The sequence below is a fragment of the Aotus nancymaae genome, unplaced genomic scaffold (assembly GCF_030222135.1).
Source record: "Aotus nancymaae isolate 86718 unplaced genomic scaffold, 86718_ANA_hifiasm-v0.15.2.pri h1tg000043l, whole genome shotgun sequence".
Lineage (NCBI taxonomy): Eukaryota > Metazoa > Chordata > Mammalia > Primates > Aotidae > Aotus > Aotus nancymaae.
Window position 1 is genome coordinate 347,810 of NW_026988457.1, and position 22,857 is coordinate 370,666.

The 22,857-nt window shown below is 42.4% G+C and overlaps 1 protein-coding gene across 1 annotated transcript in view; it reads right to left on the reverse strand.

The window, feature by feature from the left end:
* The window catches only part of FLT1 (fms related receptor tyrosine kinase 1), a 192,658-nt gene that overhangs the window by 30,489 nt on the left and 139,312 nt on the right, over positions 1 to 22,857 (reverse strand). Inside the window, exons 16-18 of the mRNA XM_021676188.2 lie at positions 14,104 to 14,210; positions 8,518 to 8,650; positions 3,086 to 3,190 (exon numbers count right to left, since the gene is read on the reverse strand). Of these exons, the coding sequence (XP_021531863.2) occupies positions 3,086 to 3,190; positions 8,518 to 8,650; positions 14,104 to 14,210 (345 nt within the window). The remainder of the gene's footprint in view (positions 1 to 3,085; positions 3,191 to 8,517; positions 8,651 to 14,103; positions 14,211 to 22,857) is intronic.

Sequence of the window (22,857 nt, forward strand, 5' to 3'; positions counted from 1 at the left end):
ACTACTGACCTCAGGTGATCCACTCGTCTCTGCCTCCCAAAGTGCTGGGATTACAGGCGTAGCCACCATGCCCGGCCTATTCCTTTTAATTGATTAATGGTGTCCCTGACATTTAGAGTGTCTACAGTCTTTTTGCTATTACAGATAATACTGTGATAGTCTGTGTGTAATCTCTGTGCACACATGCAAGTGTTTCTGTAGGACAGTGTCCTGGAAGTGGGTCAGGGGTATGTGCATTGGACATTGTGGTAGATACCAACATGGTATTTCATAAGCACAAATCATTTTTTAATAATAACCAGATAAACTCCAAAAGCCTGCTCATGGGGTTAGTGCTGGCTCACAGTAGATGCTCAACAAATATTTTGGAATAAATAAACACAATTACTCTTCTCGTTTCAGGCATGGGTGTAAAGCCCAAAAAGGTTAATATTTTTGCCCAAGGACACTTTGAAAGAGCTTTTGAGTTACGGCCTTTGTTTCACCTTATGACTTTTTTCTTTTTTTGAGACAACGTATCACTCTGTCACCCAGGCTGGAGTGCAGTGGTGTGATCTCAGCTTTACTGCAACCTTCGACTCCCAGGGTCGAGCAATTCTCCTGCCTCACCTCCCACTACAGGTGTCTGCCACCACACCCAGCTAATTTTTGTATTTTTTAGTAGAGACTGGGTTTTGCCAGGCTGGTCTTGAATGCCTGACCTTGTGATCTGCCTGCCTCAGTCTCCCAAAGTGCTAGGATTACAAGTGTGAGCCACCACACCTGGCTGTGCCTTTTTTATATCTCCCAGAAACAGATGGCCAACCAATTTAAGCAAGAAAGCTGAATGAAAATTTTTATTTTAGGAATTTTATAGAGTGGGTGATTTGGCAGTCTTTTTCAAATCAATGCTGATGGCTAAAAAAAAAAGAGAGTGATAGGCATTTATGAAGACACTACACGCAATTTCTGTAGTACATAGAAGAGAATCTCTGGGCCTTTAAAAAAATCTCAGCTGGGTGCAGTGGCTCATACCTGTAATCCCAGCACTTTGGGAGGCTGACACAGGAGGACTGCTTGAGCCCAGGAGTTTGAGACCAGCCTGGGCAAGATGGTGAGATCCTGTCCCCCCTCAAAAAATTGTTTTAAATTAGTTAGGTGTGATGGTGTGAGCCTCTAGTCCTAACTACTTGAGAGGCTGAGGTGGGAGGACTGCTTGAGCCTGTAAGGCAGAGGCTGCAGTGAACTATGATCATGCTACTGCACGCCAGCCTGAGTGACAGAGTAAACCCTGTCTCTTAGAAAAAAAAATCTCAAGTCAGAATCTTTTCCTTTCAAACTCATTCATCTCCCTATAATTAATTCTTTCCTCTTCGGAGTTCTGCCCCTTTGCCACAGAGGAAAAAAAATACAGGCTCTGGTTTAGTTTGCTCTGTTTATAGGCAGGGCCACAGGTGTTATCTTGGACTCACAACAGACTAGTGTGGACATCAGAGCTGCCTCTCCTAGAGGACAATGTGTGGCAGCAAGCCGGGAAAAGGGACTGGCTGAGGAAACAGTTGCTTCCAGATTTAGTTTACACCTATGTCTAGGTTGGATACCAGATTGCCTCCATAAACCAGGCCAGGATCATTTTCAGCATTTTGGAGCAATGGGCCAATTCCAGGAAGCCAGGTCTCTGCAGCCCCTCTTTTGTGGCACACTGGTGTGGAGGCAAGAGCACTGCATTCAAAGCTGGAAGGCTTTTGCACACAAACCTTGACTTACACTGAGCAGCTGTGTGGCCTTGCAGAGGCTAGTTAACCTTTCTTGGCCATGTTTCCTCATCTGCAAACTGAGGATAATAATGTCTACCTCACAAGGCTGTAGAGAGAAAAGAAAAATGGCAGTTCCTTGTGGTTCAGCTTAGTATGTGAAAGTACCTAGTCTGGTGCTTTCTCACATAGAAGACATGTTGATGCCTCTTCTCTTCAGAATCTGGGGTTCTTTGGGGGAGGATGCTAGCATGTCTGTATTCTGACAGAAATGCCTGTCATTGTCTGGGCAGTCTATCCCAAACAAAAGTTCTGACTTGTAGATGTAAAACTCCTTCCCAGACTACTTTCAGAGTAGAACTGGCAGGTTCTTTGCAGAGTTTTATTAGTCTTTTCTTGGGAGTACAGCCTTTTGAAGTTGAAAATATCTTTACATGGGGCTTTTGAAATAATGGAGTTATTGCTAGAAGATTAAGAACTTTGAAGTCTCCCTAAGCAAACAGCCCTTTCTCCTGGAGCCTGTATTACGTACCTGCATAGCTGGACTCACAGCATCCGGGGCTTCAAAATCCCCCAGGAATATCCTGAAGATTTTGGAAAGTTAAAAGCTACCCTTTGAGTTTTTCAGTTCTGTTGAGTTGAAGCATCGTAAAATTCCATTACAGATGAGGAAATGAAGTATTTTCTACACTTTAAAGGACCTGTGAGTCTTTGAGACGTTTGGTCCTTTCACTGATTTTCATTTTCAATCTGTCTTTGGTGTTGGGCATAAGTAACTGTGTGATTTGGCTCTACCTCCCAGCGCTTTACAGAGTCTTTCAACACTAGAAAGATAATTCAGTTTTTTAAATTGGTAAAGATGAAATGTTTTACGTTTGGGGCTTGTTATTATAAAATAGTTTAGAGCTCTGATCAACTCAATTGTTCTAGCTTTATAGTTTTACTTTATAGTCAGGTCAAGCCCAAGCTAAGCCACTGGGATTTAGGATATGCTGCTAAGTTTCCATTACAGCATCATAGTGGATCATGCCAAAATTTGAACCTGCAGTTACAGTGGGCTTAAGTCCCTTGTCATCTACAGTCTGTGATGTGAGAAGAGAAAGACCTTTGATGTGACAGAGATAATTTTCTTGTGGACGGTGCTGGGTTGTTCCATTTATGAGGTTTATTCTGAGCTCGTGCTGGCCTAATCTAAAACTCGTGAGCAAAGAGAGGCTCCTAGCAGTAGAAGATTATGTGGCCGGAGCAGAAATAGCTTGTGTCTGTTCCCAGGCTATATCCCACTTGTACCAACATTTAGGAAATGCAAAATGGTGATGGGTCAGTTGAAAGCCAAACTATAGCGTACATACCTTTCAGCATTTTCACAGCCACAGTCTGGCATGTAGGTGATTTCTTAATGCCAAATGCTGATGCTTGAACCACTTTTCCAAAAGCCCCTCTTCCAAGTGATTTGCCTACAATGAGGAGAAGACACTGGTTTGTTTGCCAAAGCAATAGGGTGAGTTTAAGTCTTTTTCAGGAAGGAAATGCCTTTTCCTATGTGTGTATGTAAGGCATGGAATCTCCAGTGAACTGACCCTAAAAGAGACAAAGTTAGGGACTTGTTTCTGGAGTCTCTTCCTTTCAATTCTTAACCCTGTTCCTGAGGCCCCACATCCTTCAGAGATAGAGTAAGTCCCTAGAAGGCATTCAGTGAAGGTGGATGTCCAGTTTCCTTTTCACAGGGTCCTCCCAGATGAGAGATGGGACCAAGTCCCATGTGGTTTCTTCCATTGTTTAATAACATTATGACCAAGAAGACTTCCCTATGTGTAACCTAAGCTCTCTTTCTTGCCACTTACAGTCATTTTCTTTCATCTGTTTTCAGCAAAAAGGGAGAAATAGAAAATGATGGTTGCTACTGTGGATTATAATAATACTCATAACTGTAAAATAGTCACTAAGTCATTTCTCTGACTTCCCTACCAGGCAGAATATTCCCCGTCTTTCTAATGTGTCTTTATATGAAGATCACAAATCCTCATGGTTCAGTATAGGAGCCTGGTCAACGACTGGTAATAATTTGTTTCAACCCCAGAGAGGTAGTTGCTAAAAGCAATAACCAGGAAAGGTTTCTTTCATGGTCCTCATAATGCTATGCTGTAATGATTGTTAATGTGTTTCTTTCCCTATCCTAGAATGAGCCAACTTGACTTAGCGGGGCAAGGACCATGTCTGAATCTTCCCAGAACCTAGCTTGGTGCCTGGTGCTATCAGTTATTACCATATATTACTGCAGAATGGAGAGTAGTGTTCAGAAACTTGCGGGATGCCCAAAACAAGTCTCTTACAGTCATAAGTAACAACTAGAGGGGACTGTGGGATGGAGACGCTGAGATTGATGCCCTTTGGGGAGGGCATTCCCTGGAGTACCTAAGCTGCCTTTTATATCAGAGGACTTCCTTTTGCACATCAGGAAAGAGACAGCTCAATAGAACCCAGAGAAATGGTACACCTCCGGCATGATAGGCCCAAAGAAGAGTGAGCGGAAGAAGTCACTCTTTTTTTGGCTTTTTTTGGGGGATGGGGAAATAAATAACAGAATACCACTTGTTGGTTAAAACTGTTATAAATCCTGGCAGTTAGAGTGTTAATTTACCACAAGCCCCTCCTTTCCGAACCAAGTCTTCTTTCTTAGACCCGTCTGATAATGTGCCTTCAGTCATTAACCTTCTTTCCTCCCTTGTTTCCTCATTATCGAATCCCTTTCCTCAAAGGACACTTTTTTTTAGTTTCTTGTATTTTGTAATGAAGCTTTGCTTTTTCCTCATCATATTAGAACTTTTCTACTTTTATGCCCAACTGCTCAGTGACAAAAATGTCTTTACCTTGCTTCTGCTTAATGTCTTTTACTACCCACTACCCAGGTGTCTAGTTAGGATGTATGAAAATTTCAGTTATACCAGTGTCATCATTAGGGCCTCTGTGTGGCCGTCTGCATCTATCTCATGGGGACATGCTCTGCATTCGGAGGGAACACTGGAGAGATGACACATTTCTCTTTTTGTCAAATATGCTCCTATGGTGTCTCCTAAATGTCATTCCTCCCAGAGCATGCAACATGGGCAGAGCTCTAGCCTCTGCTTCCTTTTTTGCATAAAATTGTCCAATAAATAGACCAAGGTGAGGACTCTTGAGTTGAAATAAAAGAGCCTCCAGTGGATCTTGAAAGTGCTACATGTGAAAATCAGATGTGGGAACAGCGCTAGCAGATGCCTTCTCTATACTAGTAAAAACTGGTGCATTTTGATTGGAGGCTTATTTTTTGCTTTATTTGGGATAAAAGATCAATGCTTTTCTTCCACAATGCCTTCTACTGTCTAAAAAGAAAAGTGTCTTGAGCCTGAGAAATATCCAGATCCTTTCTCCTTACACTTCTAAGACTCTTGCATGTTTGGGGCAGGTGGCATCCTTTGCACTTTCCATAGTTTCAGCCCCAACGTCCCATCTCAGCAGTCACAACACCCTTAGTTTTAACAAGTGTTTGGGACGTTTCTTCTTATCAGTGAGAATAAACTGGCTCTCATTTGGCTTCCCTCAGTCTTTTCTTTATTCTCTTGGAAGCCTACTGCTGCCGCATAAAACAGCATGAAGCTGTTATGGGATCCTTAATCATCTGATGTGTTGGAATCCTTCTACAGACCCATGGTTCCAGTTTCAGGGGAGCCCAGTTGCACTGGACTTGACCTCACCTGATCCTTCTTTTCCCTTAAAATTCTCTTCAGTGTTTCCTGGAATGCCACTAACTAGCTCGGAAGTGTGCTAGGTCATTGCCATACAATGCAAGGATATTGGAATCTCCTCCAAGAATGTCTTGGACTGGCCAGGGGCCCTGGACACTCTGGGGAGAGTGCATGGTAGCATGGGCTGGGCCGTCTCTAGCATTCAGGGCTGGTCTTACAAGAGGCAGCACCAGCCCAAGCACCATCCACTTGCCAAATTCCAGACTCCCTGTATTGTTTGCCGTATTAGGTAATTCTGACTTTTGATTATTTTCCAATAGAAGGATGCAATGTTGAATATTATGCTAACTTATTTTTTTTTTGAGATGGAGTCTCACTTTGTCACCCAGGCTGGAGTGCCGTGGCATGATCTAGGCTCACTGCAACCTCTGCCTCCTGGGTTCAAACGATTCTCCTGCCTCAGCCTCCCAAATAGCTGGGACTATAGGTGTGCGCCACCACGCCTGGCGCATTTTTGTATTTTTAGTAGAGATGGGGTTTCACCATGTTGGCCAGGCTGGTCTTGAACCCCTGACCTCAGGTGATCCACCCGCCTCAGCCTCCCAAAATATTGGGATTACAGACGTGAGCTACCATGCCCGGCCTATTCTAACTTCTGTAATACATTTATAGAGGCTGAATTCTCTCCTAACTTCTGTGATAAATTTATAGAAGCTGAATTCTTTCCCTTGGGTTAGTGAGGAATCATTTTTTTTAAAAAAAAAAAAGATTCCTGCCAGGCGTGGTGGCTCACGCCTGTAATCCCAGCACTTTGGGAGGCCGAGGCGGGTGGATCACGAGGTCAAGAGATCGAGACCATCCTGGTCAACATGGTGAAACCCTGTCTCTACTAAAAATACAAAAAATTAGCTGGGCATGGTGGTGCATGCCTGTAATCCCAGCTACTCAGGAGGCTGAGGCAGGAGAATTGCCTGAACCCAGGAGGCGGAGGTTGCGGTGAGCCGAGATCACGCCATTGCACTCCAGCCTGGGTAACAAGAGCAAAACTCCATCTCAAAAAAAAAAAAGATTCCTTTCGTTCTTGGATTTCAGGAATTTTAGTGGTAGCAACACCTTTGGCCCAAGCTCCAACTGCATCCATCTATCAGGTAGTATAAATTCCAATCCCACTCACTAGGGCTGCTGATAGTAACCAACACAGTAGATATAGCTGCAATCAGATACAACCTTGTGTATTTCTCTACATTTATAACCGTAGCGTAACTGCCAGTTAAAACAGCCTTTTTTTCCTCTATCTGGACATAATTCGGGTTATTTTCAGTTGTCAGACATAACTTCAAATTACTTTGTCATTTATTTGGCTTAAGAAATAAACAAGTCTTGGGCCTCCTTGCTCCCACGTTAATCAATCAGAGAAGCATACCTCTGGGCCTTTCAGCCACACTCTGCATTGAAAGACAAAGTTAGCAGACTTGACACACTTTCTCTCACCATCAGAAACACTCAAATGGACATAAGCCAAATCCTAGCATGTGGCAACTCCGGGGAGGAAAGGAACGATAAGAATGATCTTCAATAAGGAGACGCTCCTGAAATGGGATTATTTAAACCCACAGAGCCCCAGGGGAATTCTGGTAGAAGGATTAGCAATCTATGATGTGGTGCGGATCACAATGATACTAGGAAGGAATGAAACGTGGGACAGAAAGCTCATGTGTTCTATACTGCAAGAAGTACATTTGATTATGACTAACAACTCTGGAAAGCAACGTGGGCTGAGAATGGCTCGTAATTGTGGGAAAATTATCCCATATTCCCTGCCAAGGTCACTGAGGGGCTGGGCTAGCTGCCATATAATTTAGAGTTACAGAAGGAACTAATCCAGTGTGCCACCTGCCCTTAACTACTCCAAATGTAGTTAATTTTTTTTTCTCCTGTCTGCAGCCATTGCTGGCTTTCTCTTGTCTCTCCAGCTTTTAACTGATTTCTAAGCCAAATACAATATGCTTCTGGGGCCAGTCCTTTCTCAATGTAAGCAGAATCATTTCAAGGCCCAAGAGAAAAACAAAAGCCATTTTCCCCTCTCTGCCCCCTACATCCCTCACCCCAGTATCATTTGCATGTAAGGAGAGGGGCAATACTGTTGAATTTGGAACAACGGGCTCTCCACACTGAGAGTGACAAGCTCCAAGAACACTGGATCCACAATCTGTTTTCCTAGTTCCAACTACTAATGACTCTGGCATACACAGAAGTGAGTGGAAAACTTTCAGAAGCCACAATCCAAACATTTTGGGTAGGAGTAATGAGGCTCCAATTGTTTTGTAGCACTAGAGGTTGGAGATTAATGGACTTTGTGACGTCTGAGCTGGAGGAACTGGAAGGTAGGCTGCGGGAAAGCACATTTGCCTGCTGTTTGTACCTGGAAAACAACAGTCTTTACTCTTCAAAAGTGAAACTTAAATGACTCCCCTAGGGCTTTCTACTCGGTCTGGACATTCCCAGGAAAATCACAGCATGTAATTTGTGGATTTGTGCAGAGGGGTTTTTTTATCCATAGCCTTGAAGCACACCAACTCTTTCACCAAATGTTTGATTTTACTGTTCCTTGCCACCCTCGATTATGTTCTGGATCACATATTTCTAATCCCTCAACTGTTTCATTATTTAAGAGTATGTGTACTTGTAAGCTTCCTGTTGGAATGCCTCTCTCCCCGTCCCCCTTCACTTACCACTTTTGCATCTATCTCCAGATGGAGCCCTTTGAGGGAGGAGATGCAAGCACCTTTGCATCTCCAGGGCTTAGACCACTGTCTGCTGCTCAGAGAAGGTGCCTGATAGCCACTGAATGAACAAACAGGTGCTGCCTGTCACCTTATACTGTTGTCTGAGCATTCATTGGAATTATTTACCTTCGTGTCCATTTCCCTTGCCAGTCTGTGGGCAGCTGGAAGGTAGAATCCCAGGTCTAGTTTACTTTTGTGTCTCTCAGAGCACAGTGTTTTTCATGTAGTATGTGCTCAGTATAGGTTTATACATCTGTTGAACACATATCTTACCCAGTTTAAGTCTCTCCCGGGCGAACTCCCACTTGCTGGCATCGTAAGGGAGCCGCTCACACTGCTCATCCAGGGGAACTTCATCTGGGTCCATTATAATCGATAGGTAGTCAGTCTTTATTTCAGAAGAAGACTGAGAAATAAAGAGATCTCAAAGTCATCAAGAAGAAAACAACTTTACAAATCCTGGATATTCAGTTAACATCCACTGTTATTTGGAATCACTTGGTTGAAACTGTGTGGCCAGGTACAGAAAGTACTTCTCCACATTCACATACACTCATCACACTTGAGTGTACAATTTCTATTAAACAACTCCTTACTGTTCCCACACTACATTTCTGTAATGTGAGCTCTACCATCCTATCTTGGATAACATGCACTCAAATTCTCCAGTGACCTTATGTGTTTTACTTGATCTTAAACAATTATATGATGGTCTTGCTAAAAAATGCAAGGCATTTTTATAAAGTCATTCCAAACAATGGCTAAAAATAACTTTCTATAGCCATCTTGTATAAGCAGGAATATACATTACAGATGGGCCAACAGTGGGATGCATTGTGGCTTTTCTACATATATAGGAAAGGCAAGTAGTGGCAAAGTAAACTGAAGATCCCTGGGGCAGTGAAAGGCACATTTCTTATGAAGTGTTTAAACGTTCAGAAGGCCTGACTCTTAGTTGCTCCAGCTATCTGGAAAGGTTGTAGCTGAATCCATTAGTGACACTGGAATAAGATTACCTTCTGTGAGAAATGGAAGTTGAGACCGTATATGGTGGCCTGTAATCCCAACATTTTAAGAGGCTGAGGTGGGTGGATCACCTGGGTTAGGAGTTCGAGATGAGTCTGGCCAACATGATGAAACCCCGTCTCTACTAAAAATACAAAAATTAGTTGGGTGTGGTGGTGCATGCCTGTAGTCCCAGCTACTTGGGAGGCTGAGGCAGGAGAACTGCTTGAGTTCAGGAGGCAGAGGTTGCAATGAGCCAAGATGGTGCCACTGCACTTCAGCCTGGGTGACAGAGCAAGACTCTGTCTAAAAAGAAAGAAAGAGAGAGAGAGAGAGAGAAGAAAGAAAGAGAGAGAGAGAAAGAAAGAAAGAAAGAAAGAAAGAAAGAAAGAAAGAAGGAAAGAAATTGATTATTTCAAAGGCCAAGGAGTATAAATATGGTATAAGACTTACACGCAAGCCACATCCTGAGTTCATCTGTCCATTGGTATGATGTTAAGTGAGTAGGGCAGACATCTGCCTTGAAATGCTTTTTTATCTTGGTAATGCAAATCAAGCCCAGAAGATATCCTTTATTTCAGATCATAGATAACTGGATTTACATTTAATGTCTTAAATTCATATCAATGGGTGTATTTCCTGTTAAGGGACACATTTCCAGAATTGATGACTGCGTTTCTGTGGGCAGACTCTTGGATATGATGGAAAGAGTCTTTCCCATATAATTCTTGCCCAGAAGTTATGTGAACTTCATTTAAATGAGTTTTGGGGCCCTTCCTTTTGGTGCTTTTCCCTAAACAGAACCAGAGTTGGACTAGAGAAGACAACCTCTCATACACAACCATTTCACACCCACCCGCATTCTTCAGCCCTTACTCACTCTGGTCTGGGCTGTCACAGCTCACCTCATCCATCACTTGCAATCATTCTCCTTCTCACAAAAATTATCACTAAAATGTGTGACAGATAGCTCAAGGCAGAAAGGTTTGCTTGGCTTCCGTAAAGGATGAAAAGCAAAAAACGATACGGAGCACGTTTGTCATGTACTGTGTTTGCCATTGGTATTAGACAATGAGGGTCCGGCCTGCCAGACACTCTGTGAAGAGTATGAATTCCTATACCAGGGTTCTGGGTGCCCATTAGAGAAGCTGCTGTCGTAGTAAGTTTTATGACTAAACTCTTTAATGCCCAGTATAGCCAAAACCCTGAGAAACAATCTCCAATCCTCACAGAGCAGAGGATAGCTGAAACCTCGCAAGGGACATCTTGGGCTCATGCAGGATGTGTGGGGAGGCTGGTAGTAGTGTTGACAGAGGCAGGGGAACAGGCAGTGGTAGGCAGTCTCCCATGTGGCACCCATGGAATTTTATGGTTTATTTCAATAAGGCAGGTGAGAGGAGACACCGAACAAACCTTAAGTGAGGGCTTTGAGGAGACTGTGATAGTAAAATGTTCGTCGGAAAATATTTATTCTTTCAATAGACATTAACACTGAGCAGCTACTAGGTGCTTGGCATGGAGGCTGCACAGTTAAGTGCTTCAAAGCCCGGGCATGGGGGCTGGATGCCTGGGTTTGAATCACAGGTCAACTTCTGCCCCCCCACACACATAACTGTGGGCAAGCTGCCCTCTAACCTTAGTTTTCTTATCTGTAATAATGATACTTATCTCATAGGGTTATTGTGAATATTAAATGAAATAATCCATGGAAAGCTATTAAGAGTAGGGCCTGGTATGCAGTAAGCATCAATAAATGTTAGCTATAATTACAACAATAAATGTTAGCTATGATGATGAAGGGTGAAGATACAAAGATAAAATGCTGTCTTTATCAATGAGGAACTGACATTGTCATTAGAGGAACCACATGGAAAAATTTTTAGATGTCTTGTTCCTCTTTGCCTCCCCTAATGCCTTTCAAATTTTACAGGCATTCTGTTTTGAGATAATAATCTCTTGCTCTTATTCTTTCTTATTGCCATCAAAATTTCACAGAATTTTAGAAATAGAAGGGACCTCTTCAATCTAGTCTCAATGTACCTTTCCAGTTTTATTTTTTATTTATTTTTTTTAGATGGAGTCTTGCTTTTGTTGCCCAGGCTGGAGTGCAGTGGCGCCATCTCGGCTCACCGCAACTTCTGCCTCCCGGGTTCAAGCGATTCTCCTGCCTCAACCTCCCAGGTAGCTGGGATTACAGGTGCTGGCTACCACACCCAGCTAATTTTTGTATTTTTAATAGGGACAGAGTTTTACCATGTTGGCCAGACTGCTCTTGAACTCCTGACTTCAGGAGATCTGCCAGCCTCGGACTCCCAAAGTGCTGGGATTCCAGGCGTGAGCCACTGCACCTAGCCCCTTTCCAGTTTTATTTCTACTGTGCTCCTCTATGCTAAGTAACCACACTAATTCCCCGGGAAGGACTGGAGCAGGCTGTTTTTCTGCTTCTTTCCTTCCAGCTACAGCCTTCAAAGTCTGTCTCAAGCCTCGCTTTCTCAGAAGTTTTTTCTCCCCTTCTCCTCCTTTGAACTCCTATAGCCTTTGTACCTCCCTTGCAGATTTGGCAAGTTTTGCTTCTGTTAGATGTGTTTCCCTACGTGGTGTATCTCCCTTTTCAAAACTGCTATGTGACCTTTGTTTCCTTCTCAAGCAGTGGAATTAGTTGTCATGTCTGAAAATCAGTCACTCCAAATGGCAAAAGCCTGTTGTTAAACATTTACCATAGAAGATGGCTGCTGGCCTTGTCTCTCATACCAGCACTATAAAGTATACCTTACTGGTTGTAAATATCAAATCTAAGGTTGAATAGCCTGGGTTGAAAACTAAGGTCTAACTATAATGACTTTGGATCAGTTAACTTTATCTTGCTGAGTCTCAGTTGCCCTCTCTATAAAATAGGAATAATAATATATCTACCTTTTCATATTTTTTTGGAATAATTTATTGATATACTACATAAAGAGCTTCCCATAAGACCTGGCATATTAATAAGAGCTAATCTCTAGAAATTGAGGAGGCCTTCTGACACTTCTCAAGTTCTACTGATTTTACTTCCCAAATATCCCTTGACTCTAATCATTTAGTCAGAGCCACCAAAAGAAAAGCCACCTGTTCTTTTTTCTTTCTTTCTTTTTAAGACAGAGTCTTGCTCTGTCATCCAGGCTGGAATGCAGTGGCATAATTTTGGCTCACTGTAACCTCTGCCTCCCGAGTTCAAGTGATTCTCCTGCCTCATCCTCCCAAGTAGCTGAGATTACAGGTGCCCACCACCATGCCGGGCTAATTTTTTTGTATTTTCAGTAGAGATGGGGGTTCACCATGTTGGCTAGGCTGGTCTTGAACTCCTGACATCAGGTGATCCACCTGCCTCAGCCTCCCAGAGTGCTGGGATTACAGGTGTGAGCCACCATGCCTGGCCTGCCACCATAATTTCCTACCTGGACTACTATGAAGTCTTCTATCAGGTGCCTCTCTATTCACTCTTGCCCTCTCTGGTCCATTTTTTTCACAGTAACCAAAATAATCTTTCCAGACCTATATCTGTCACACTACCCGTCCCACCCCCCATCCCCGCCTTTAGCCTAACATCCCTCTCTTCCTCAAGGTTTCCCATTGCTTTTAGAATATGGACCAAATCTCTCACCATGGCCTACAAGACCCTGCCTAGCCAAGCCTCACCACCTTTTCTTTTCATTCCTTGGCAGCCTCACATCATACCTTGTTCCTCCTGTTCTCCGCACTGCAGCCCTGGCCTTCTGTCAGTCTCCCCTTCTCACTGTGTTCTCCCTCCCCTGCCCAGCCTCCCAAATGCTCTTCCCTCTGCCTACAACACTCTTTCCTCTCTTCCTTACCTTGCCACTCCTCTTACACATCTTTTAGACAGCTACTCTTTCAGCTAACTCAGAGTTGCAGTTTGACATTTGTGTGGCTGATTAAAGCCAGTCTCCCCCGACAGCGTCTGTCCCTCTGTCACCAGAGGTCCTTGCACAGGGCCTGGCACACTGCATTGAGTGGGTATGCAGTAAATAAATATTTGAACCATGAATGAATGAATGAATGAAAGCTCTTTTCCCACTGGATTTTGGAGAAGCAGATCATATTGCAGGCCTAAGTATAGAAATCCAATGTCCTGAATGCCAACCTGGACCTCATACGCTAAAGAACTTAATTTTGTGGTATGACTCAGAAGGTATAGAACAAGAATCCACTTATATTTACTTCCAAAATGTTATGAGAGAAGTCAAAGGTGGGCCTTTCCTGACAAGGTCTCACTCTGTCACTCAGGCTGGAGTGCAGTGGCATGATCATGGCTCACTGCTCACTTGACCTTCCAGGCTAAAGTGATTTTCCCACCTCAGCCTCCTGTGCACCACCATACCTGGCTAAGTTTTAAAATTGTTTGTAGAGTCAGTGTCTCACTATGTTGCACAGGCTGGTCTTGAACTCTTGGTCTCAAGTGATCCTCCTGCCTTGGTCTCTTAAAGTACTAGGATTACAGTCATGCACCACCATGCCCAACCTCCTTTTTATTTCTTAGCAGAGAGTGAGATTTAGGAAATAAAGGTTCACAGGTCCCCTGCTGACTTTAAAGACTCTATTAACATATTTTATATCAAAAATATCTTTTGTCCCTGAGAAATATTCATCTGTCCATTGTTATGGCTTTTCTTTTGAACACCCCACCTTGTGGTTAGAGACATTTTGATGATTTGTTTTCTTTCTGTGTTCACCAGGTCAGAGATAGGAACAAGAGGGAGGGGAAAGAAAGAGGGTCCAACATTTGCCTACTGTAGACATTAGACCAGGCGTTTTAGGATATATGTAAAAAGGAGCATAGAACGTCATCTGTGTTCTTACCCTTTTCATTTTTCGGATAAAGAGGGTTAATAGAAGCCAGAAGAGAGTCGCAGCCACACAGGTACATGTTAGAGTGATCAGCTCCAGATTAGACTTGTCCGAGGTTCCTGAAGAGAGAAAAATCACAACAGTGGTACAAAAAAGTAACTCCCAAAAGAGTCTTTGTGGTTTTATAAAACTTTATAAAAGAGGCTCAGTTTCCCTACATGGTTTATCATAGTGAACCCAATCTGCTGCCACAAAATCAGTCTCTGAAACAAATCTCTTATTTACTGAGCCAGGCAGTATACATGATATTAGCATAATGAACTCACATAGTAAAGACTTTCCAGAAATTTTCTGTCAAGTTTGCAAACTTTGTAATCCCAGAAATAGCCAAGTAAAAATCAGAGGAGAAATTAAAAATGGGAAAAAATTAAGGCAGGAGCAAAAGCCCATTAAAGTGCCTAATCTGGAATATGTTAAATTTCCCTAATGAGTTTTAGAGGAAATTCTAAAGAAAAAGACAAAATAAAAATAAAACTCCAGGACTGCCACAGTTGCCTGTTTGCTCCCTTTGGAACAGCCGGCTCAAAGCACCTATATCCCACTCCCTGTGTTTCTGATCTCAGCAACCAGACTGGGGGCCCTGAGATAGAAGAGGCAACTGCTGCACCTGAATCCTTCCCAGTCACCTTCTCTATCAGAATCACAGAGATCAAAAGCTGAGCACTGTATCTCAAAGACCAAAATGAAAAGACTTAAAATATTCAAGCCATGGCTCCAGAGAGGGAACTCTGGAATTTGTAAAGAAATGCCTGCATGGGCCAGAACAGTACTGATTCCTGTGAACAGTTTACCAGGAATTCTAAAGTAATGCCTTTATCCTTTAACGTAATTAAAATGAGACAGAAGTGGCTGGGCGTGTTCACTTCTGTCTCATTTTAATTAAGTTAAATGTCTCATTACAGGTGGCTCACACCTGTAATCCCAGCAGTTTGGGAGGCTAAGGCAGGAGGATTGCTTGAGCCCTGGAGTTTGAGACCAGCCTGGGCAACATAGCAAGACCCCTTTTCTTAAAAAAATTAAAAAAAGACGTGGTGGCACACACCTGTAATCCCAGGTACTCAGGAGGCTGAGGCAGGCATTCAAGGTTGCAGTGAGCTACGATTGTGCCACTGCACTCCCACTTGGGCAACAGAGCAAGACTCTGTCTCAAAAGAGAGAGAGAGAGAGAAAGAGAGAGAGATGTTTATATTAAGGTGGGCAAAGAACAAGTAAAACTTTCTTTTTAGAAATGATGATGTGGATGAGGATCTAATCTGCTGAGCACTCAAAACTGCCCTATGAAATCAGTGGCAGTAATACCCCAGTTTTATAAATGAGCACTTCATCTTGGGGACTGTCTGTTTCAATGCAACAAAGATGTATCAAGTTGCACGAGAGGCAAGGTTAGGGGCCAGAGGAGATAGAAAGATTAATGAGGGACAGTGGCCACTCTTAAGGCGCCCATTCCAACCTAACCAAGAGACTTAAGGCAAATGCAAAGAAATTAGATTTTAAAAGATTCGGCAGTTGAGTAAATCTAATATATGCTACTATCTAATATTAGTCTAATGATACTTCTTTGAAGAGGTGGCATTTGAAATGAATTTTAATCTGTAGAGATGAAGGCAGGGGAGGGCAGAGGGAACAGTATGAGTAAAGACCCAGACCTGGCCAGGCACAGTGGCTCACGCCTGTAATCCCAGCACTTTGGGAGGCTGAGGCAGGCAGATCACCTGAGGTCAGGAGTTTGAAACCAGCCTGGCCAACATGGTGAAAGCCCGTCTCTACTAAAAATATTTAAAAAATTAGCCAGATGTGGTGGTGGGTGCCTGTAATCCCAGCTACTCAGTAGGCTGAGGCAGGGGAATTGCTTGAACCCAGGAGGCGGAGGTTGCAGTGAACTGAGATCGCACCACTGCACTCCAGCAGAGTGAGACTCCGTCTCAAAAACAAAACAAAACAAAAGACCCAGACCTGGGAAAAGATAGGGCAGTATCATACAAGATACAGGACAGGACCAGACCATAGAGGATTCTGAGCATCTGTGTGATGGATTTGAACTAAAGGCTGAAGGCAGTTGGAGCCAGTGAAGATTTCCTGCCCTGAATCGCAGCAAATACACAAGCTGGAAACCTGAGAATAACAATAACGCTTTGGCCCTTATTGAGTGCTTTCTATTCTTGGGACTTTTCTAAGGAATGACATGTATTGATTCACCAAAGACTCACAAAAATACTACAAGCTAGATTATTCCCATTTTATGAATGAGGAAGTTGAGACATAGACAGATTAAGCCTCTTGCCCAAAGTCACACAGCCTGCAAGTGGTGAAGCTGTGATTTTAACCTAGATAATCTGACTGCACATGCTTAACCACTAAGCTTCCAAGAGTCCACCACTTCCTCCTCTCTGATCCTTTCAGCCTTTACAAGTGCAAATTAATCACTTCCTATTGGCCATAGTCCCCGCCACAAAGTATCTTTTAGTCTGGAGTGGAAACTGATGTTTTCTCTCCGTCCAGCCCATCATAAAGTCCTGCCCATTCTACTTCCTTGGATCATGAAATTGTCACTTCTCCTACCCAGCTGTGACTGCCTAAAATAAGGCCTCATCAGTTCTCACCAGGACTACCTCATTGGCCATGGCTCCCTCCAGTCTGTCCTCCACCTCTGCAGCCAGAGTGATCTTGCCAAATCACCAGTTTAAAATCCTATTACTCCTCTGTCTAAATTCCATTGTCTATTCCCCATCACCATCAGGATAAAAGTCCAAATCCTTAAATCTTTTATGCCCAACCTTGCCTCTCTTTTCAGCTTTGTCTCCTGCTGTCTTCCCACTTGCTTCAGTCACATCACAGTGCTTATAGTTTCTTAAATACACCAACCCTTCTGAACCTCCATGCTTGGTTTTTGTTATTTCTCTGACAAAATGTGTGCTTCCTAGTGGCTGGGTCTATAACTGACCCTACTCATCAGATTGGGCAAATGAATGTATATGTTATGTTTTCCATATCTCCAAAGAGTTTCATGAGGTTTTTAAAGAGTTTAGTGTCACACCTCTGTTCCTGTGTATTACTTCACAAAACATATAGACTACTACCTCTGTTGCAGATATGTTCTACGTGCTGGTATACAGTGAGAAGAGAAAGGGCATGGTTGGGGCTCACAGTCTGATATTCAAATATGAACTGATGAGAGTGTTACAAGTTCTGAGTGAAGCAGCAGAATGTAGGGCTATGGTTCTGTTCACTGCTACATCCCCAGGTTTCAAAATAGTGCCTGGCATATAGCAGACATCCTGAAAATAGTGATTGAATGAATGAATTGGCTTACTTGCTGCTTTGTCAGCTGTGCTTAAGTTTCTCTGAACCTCATGGGAGTGATTGAGAATAACTTCCTTAAAGAATTTTCTAAGTATGATAACCTTTTCTCTCAGTACACATCCTCACAATAAGAAGATTGTAAGCTCAAGTTCATATGAGTTTGGTTTCTTTCTCCACAGTGACAGTGAGGTTTAATGCTGCCTTGCTGTACACACACACACACACACACACACACACACACACACACACACACACATACACACACACACACATCCTTGCTTATGCTGCAAATAAGTTTTGTGGAATTTGATGGGGATTGGGATCCGCTCAGGACACAGTGGCCTTTGGCTGTCGGAGATGCTGATAGCATCTTGAGACATTGCATTGTCTGCATAAAACTTCTACAGATGCTTCCCGCATGGAATGTGCTAAGAAAGGCCCCCTTGATTGTGGGAACTTTCCCACCACATTCTGTGGGACAGGAAGCTGACCCCCAAAAGTCTAATTCCGCAGTCCTTACTCAAGCAAAATTCATTTCAGTGGGACCAAATGTGTTTGTGTGCAAACACACATTTAAGGAATCAGCTCATTAAAAAAATCTTCAAGATAGCCATTTATCAGGAAGGCAAAATCTATTTAATATTAATAATGTTCAGTACTGCTTATTGAAAAATATTAGAATTTTACAGTATATGCTTGTGGTATCAATGCTCTATTGCATTTGATGGCTCAGTCTCTATTTCTGTTTGAAAAGCGACTGTTAGGGCAGTCTTATGCTGGGTGACTGACTAAAGAGAACCCTTAGGTGTTTTCTCAGCAGTCAAACATCCACACATAGGACTGACTAGACCCAGCTTCTGCTGGTGACAGCTGATGAGCTCAGTGCATGAGATAACCCAGCTGCACACAGGAGGGGAAAGAGGCCAGGGAAACCAGGGAAACGTGGGTGGGATTTGATAGTAATTAGTAGTTAACACTGGGTCTCAGGGACATGACTCTCATATGATGTGTGTGAAAGACCAGCGTCAGGACACAGTATGAGATTACTTTTATTTGGGATACTGACAAGAATATAGCCAATTTGAAAAGTGTATGGTAATTGTATCTATTACAGACTGCTGACCCGGTAGCACAGAGCATTCCATGTCAATTACTCTCCCAGGCTTTATATCATTCCTTTTGGAATAGGGAGGGCAGATGCCACACCAGAGATGGACTGAGTTCTGAATGAGTGTGTATCTTGTCTGAGGTCTCTGCAGCTGTGCAGTGTCCTGAGCTTTCCTGACAGCCACAGCAGCTCTCTGTATACACGGCCTGGGCTGCATGGTCTGGCGGCATCACACCAGCCCTGATGTATGGCACTGTGTGGCATCAGACTGCATGAATGCGTAGGCAGCAGAGCCAGCCAACTCAGCTCATGCACTATAACCAGATGGAGTTTCCCAAGGAGTTAAAGAAACACCCCAAGCAAAAGACCGGAGCACCTTGGCCCCGGGCCTGCCTTGACTTAGGGACCGAACAGAGGTTTCAGCGGGAAAGGGCAAGAGGACTTTAGGTGACTTTATGAGCAGCTATGTTGCAGACCAGGTACTCTGTGCCCCAGTTTCCTCATCCTTACAAAGTGGAGGTGATAACATCCCCTTCCTCACATGTGAATTGTGTAAACCTAGTATTAGCTATTATTTTGAAGCCAGCCTTCCTTCTTTCCCTCCTTCCCTTCCCTCCCTCCCTTCTTTCCTTCCTCCCTCCCTCCCTTCCTTCCCCTCCCTCCCTCCCTCCCTCCCTCCCTTCCTCTCTCCCTCTCCCACCCTCTTTTTGTTTCTCCATCTACACCCCTTACTCCAACGCTTTTCTTTTTCTTTTCCTTATCACTTTTTGGACCTCAAGTGCAGAATAATTTTTTTTTCATCCAAACACATTGCATGTATTATTTAATACAATTTACCTTTTCTTTTTGAAATGAATCATATTTTGACCTAAGTACTCATCAATTTCTGCAAACAACTGGTCCACTGCCTCCCTGAGAAATTTGCCTGACCCTAGAGGCTCCTTTGGGTGTTATTCTCTGGTTGTATTGTTATTGTAATTTGGGTAACTACTTATTTGGGTTTATTGCCCATTAACCTATTAGGACCTCAAGAGAAGGACATATGTCTTGTTCACTTTGAGTCTCCAGCACTGACTCAGAGGAAGTCTCAATAAAGATTTAGGTATAGATGAAAAGAAAATTATTCAGATGCACCTCGACCTGACTCTCAAGATTCCCGAGCAACATAAGCCACTCAACCAGTGCCACCTCCTTCTGTCTAAAACCCAGTCACCTGTAATCCAGGTAACCTTACTATGTGGTTTCTCTAGAGCCTATGGAAATATTAAAATAGGCCTGCAGACCTTTATTACTGTTTATGAAGTTTTTTAGGAATCTATGTACACCAATTTGGAACCATTCTTAAGGACAGTGATGTATGGAAATACTGAATTCCCATGAAATTTCAAGTACATTTTCAAGAGTACTTTTAAGTAATGATACTTAAATTTATGTTATTTGACAGTTGTGGAACACATTTCTTTTTTCACAAGTGAAATCCTTAAGTCAAACAGGAATTCTGTGGCTTAGAACACCTTTTAGGTGGCTCACTGGTTAAGTCTGGCAAAAGTGTAATACAGAAAGTTTTGTTGAAATGGAATTTGGTATAACATATTAACAAACAGTAATGTTAGCTAACACAAAGTTTTTATTATATGCCAGGTGCTGTTTTAAATGTGTTAATCCTTACAACAACCCTATAAAGATTGGTATACCATCATTAGGATCTCCATTTTACAATGAGAGACTGGAAGCATCAGGAATGTAAGGAACTTCGCAAAGGTTACACAGCTCATGAAGAGTGAGGCATCTGGCTTCAGAATGGGTCCTTTTAACAACCATGCTGTGCCACCTTAGAGTTGAGATGCAATAGAGCAGGATGGTTGAACATGGTTCCAATTCTCAGCTCTGCCATTTCCTAGCTGTGTAACCCTGGACAAGTAATATCATCTTTTTGTGCCTGGATTCTCATTTTTAACTAACTGTACTTCCTTGTACTTCTAGGATTATTGCAAAACTTAAGTAGGATTATAGATGTTATGTGCTTAAAATAGTCCACTGCATGTTCTATAAGTGCAAGATATTAATTACATGGTCCCAGGCCCTCACAGAGCCCAACACCAAGTTCCCTAGGCCTAACACCCACTTTTATGATACCCAGTGCAGTTTTATGTCAGCCTAGTTTCTACAGAAGGAATTAAGGTGAATATTTTTTGAGTTTGAATTATTTCGCCTCAAGAACTCTCTACAAAGACCTTAAACAGCCTAACTGAATTCCATCAGCCTTTTTTTGAATTTTTCTTGATCAAGGCTAGCTTTATGTCACTGGTTAGATTTAAAGTATAAAGGCATGTGTCTTCCTGTCCCTCAGCCCTCCTATGTGACCTTAGTGCACAGCTGGTTCATCTCTGTTTTGAGCACTGCTTTCTCCTTGGGAAACCTTTCTAAATAGCCAACACCCATGAGAGGAGTAACATCAATCCCCAACATATTCATGTGAATTAGTTTATCACATCCTTTCTCAGTGCCAGGATAATCATAGGAGTGAATTTGGGGGCAGGGTTCAGGAAGAGAGGAGCTAATGTGGAGGGAGGTCAGTCAGGGATCAGAGGAGGGTCAAAATGGAGAACTGAAAACTGATAGCTGGCCAAGGGCAATACAAAGGAGTGCCTGAAGAGCCACAGCCACATTGTTTTGAGTTTTTTCTATTCTTGACTTTTGGGATTTAATTTATTAGAGAATATAGTGTCTACTTCCTATTGGATGAGTCCTTTCTCAAACAAGTGACAATGTGCAAGCAATTGTTTGCAAATCGGCCTCTAAAGTCATGACCAGTATTTAGACTGCAAGATCCTGATGTAGTCCTTTTGTGCCTTTGTGATTTTTGTATCCATCAATCATCTTCAAAAAAATGCTTAAAATGATAGCTGTTCTTCAAGTTGTTTTCTCCTATGTACTTATAACTGATAATGAAATACAGTAAGGCCTAAATCTGATATAAGAATGTTCTCACATATACTATGGTTTTTGCAATAATAATTATAAAGCATAGCTTAAGTCCTTGGATGAAATTGTAACAGCCCCATTGAGTTCCAGGGCTATTGAACACTATGTTAATTTCAGAAATGATTTTGGTTACTAACACTTCTGTTGTCGTATTTGATATGGAACTTCCCCTTTGAGAGCTTCATGTGTGCTTGTGCTGGCACTAGGTCCAAACCAAACAAGACCTGTGATTATTTAAAGAAGGTACTTTGACTGCACGGTTCATTCATGCTTTACAGATACAAAAATAACACATTGTTTTATCTGTGAGTATAAGAATCCTTTCAAAGGAAATAAAAAGAGCAGACAGTTTCCTTCCTGGCTAATTCACCAACCTCTTTAAATCTGTTAAACATAGCCACAGACACAACTCATTTGCTTGGTTTCATTTCCTAAACTCGATTTGACAAGATAAGTCAGTGTGAGGGTCCATATGCATCTAACAGGAAATAAAGTCTAAATCTAGGGAATGTTTCATAGCTACCAGGGTGGTAAAAACAATGACTCTAGAGCAAGAGTCCCATTTCAGTGATAAAATTACTGAGCAGGTACTGTATTCAGTTGTTGTGAACAGCATCCAAGGATCAAGTTTTAATCCAATGAGCCCAGGCTACTTTCATTCAAGATACTGCATCTGACTCATACACACAGGCTTTTCTAAGATCCACAAATATTAACACTCAAAATTTCTTCCTGTGTAAAATTATATTCTTATATAGACTTGAAACCTGCCTCTTGGAAATTTCACTACCATCTCCCTTCCTTGGTTCTAGTTATCTTTTCTCGTGTGTCAAAGAATGAGTTAAATGCCTCTTCTGTCAGAAAGCTCCTTAAGTATTTGAAGAGAACAATCATGTTACTCCTGCGTTGTCTCTTTTTTGGACTAAGTATCCTCATTTTCTGGCACTATTCTATTCCTATCCAGGATATAGCTCTATTTATTTGTTTCTTTTATAAATGGGCACAATATTTCAGGTGTGGTTGGATGATTGCCAGTCAGGTAATCTGTGTTTTCAGCTAACTGCAATTTTTAAGCAAAAAGTTTGGATATAGTCATCACTCTTATAAAACAGAGCAAAGGAGAAGGCCAAAAAACTATAAAAAGCAGACACAAGAGTTCAAAAAGCATAGCAGTTGGGGGCAATAATGAGCAAAATAATGGAATATATATATATTCCATTATGTGTATGATATATATATATATTCCATTATATGTATGAGATGTGTGTGTGTGTGTGTGTGTGTGTGTGTGTGTATGGCAGCCAATATGGGCA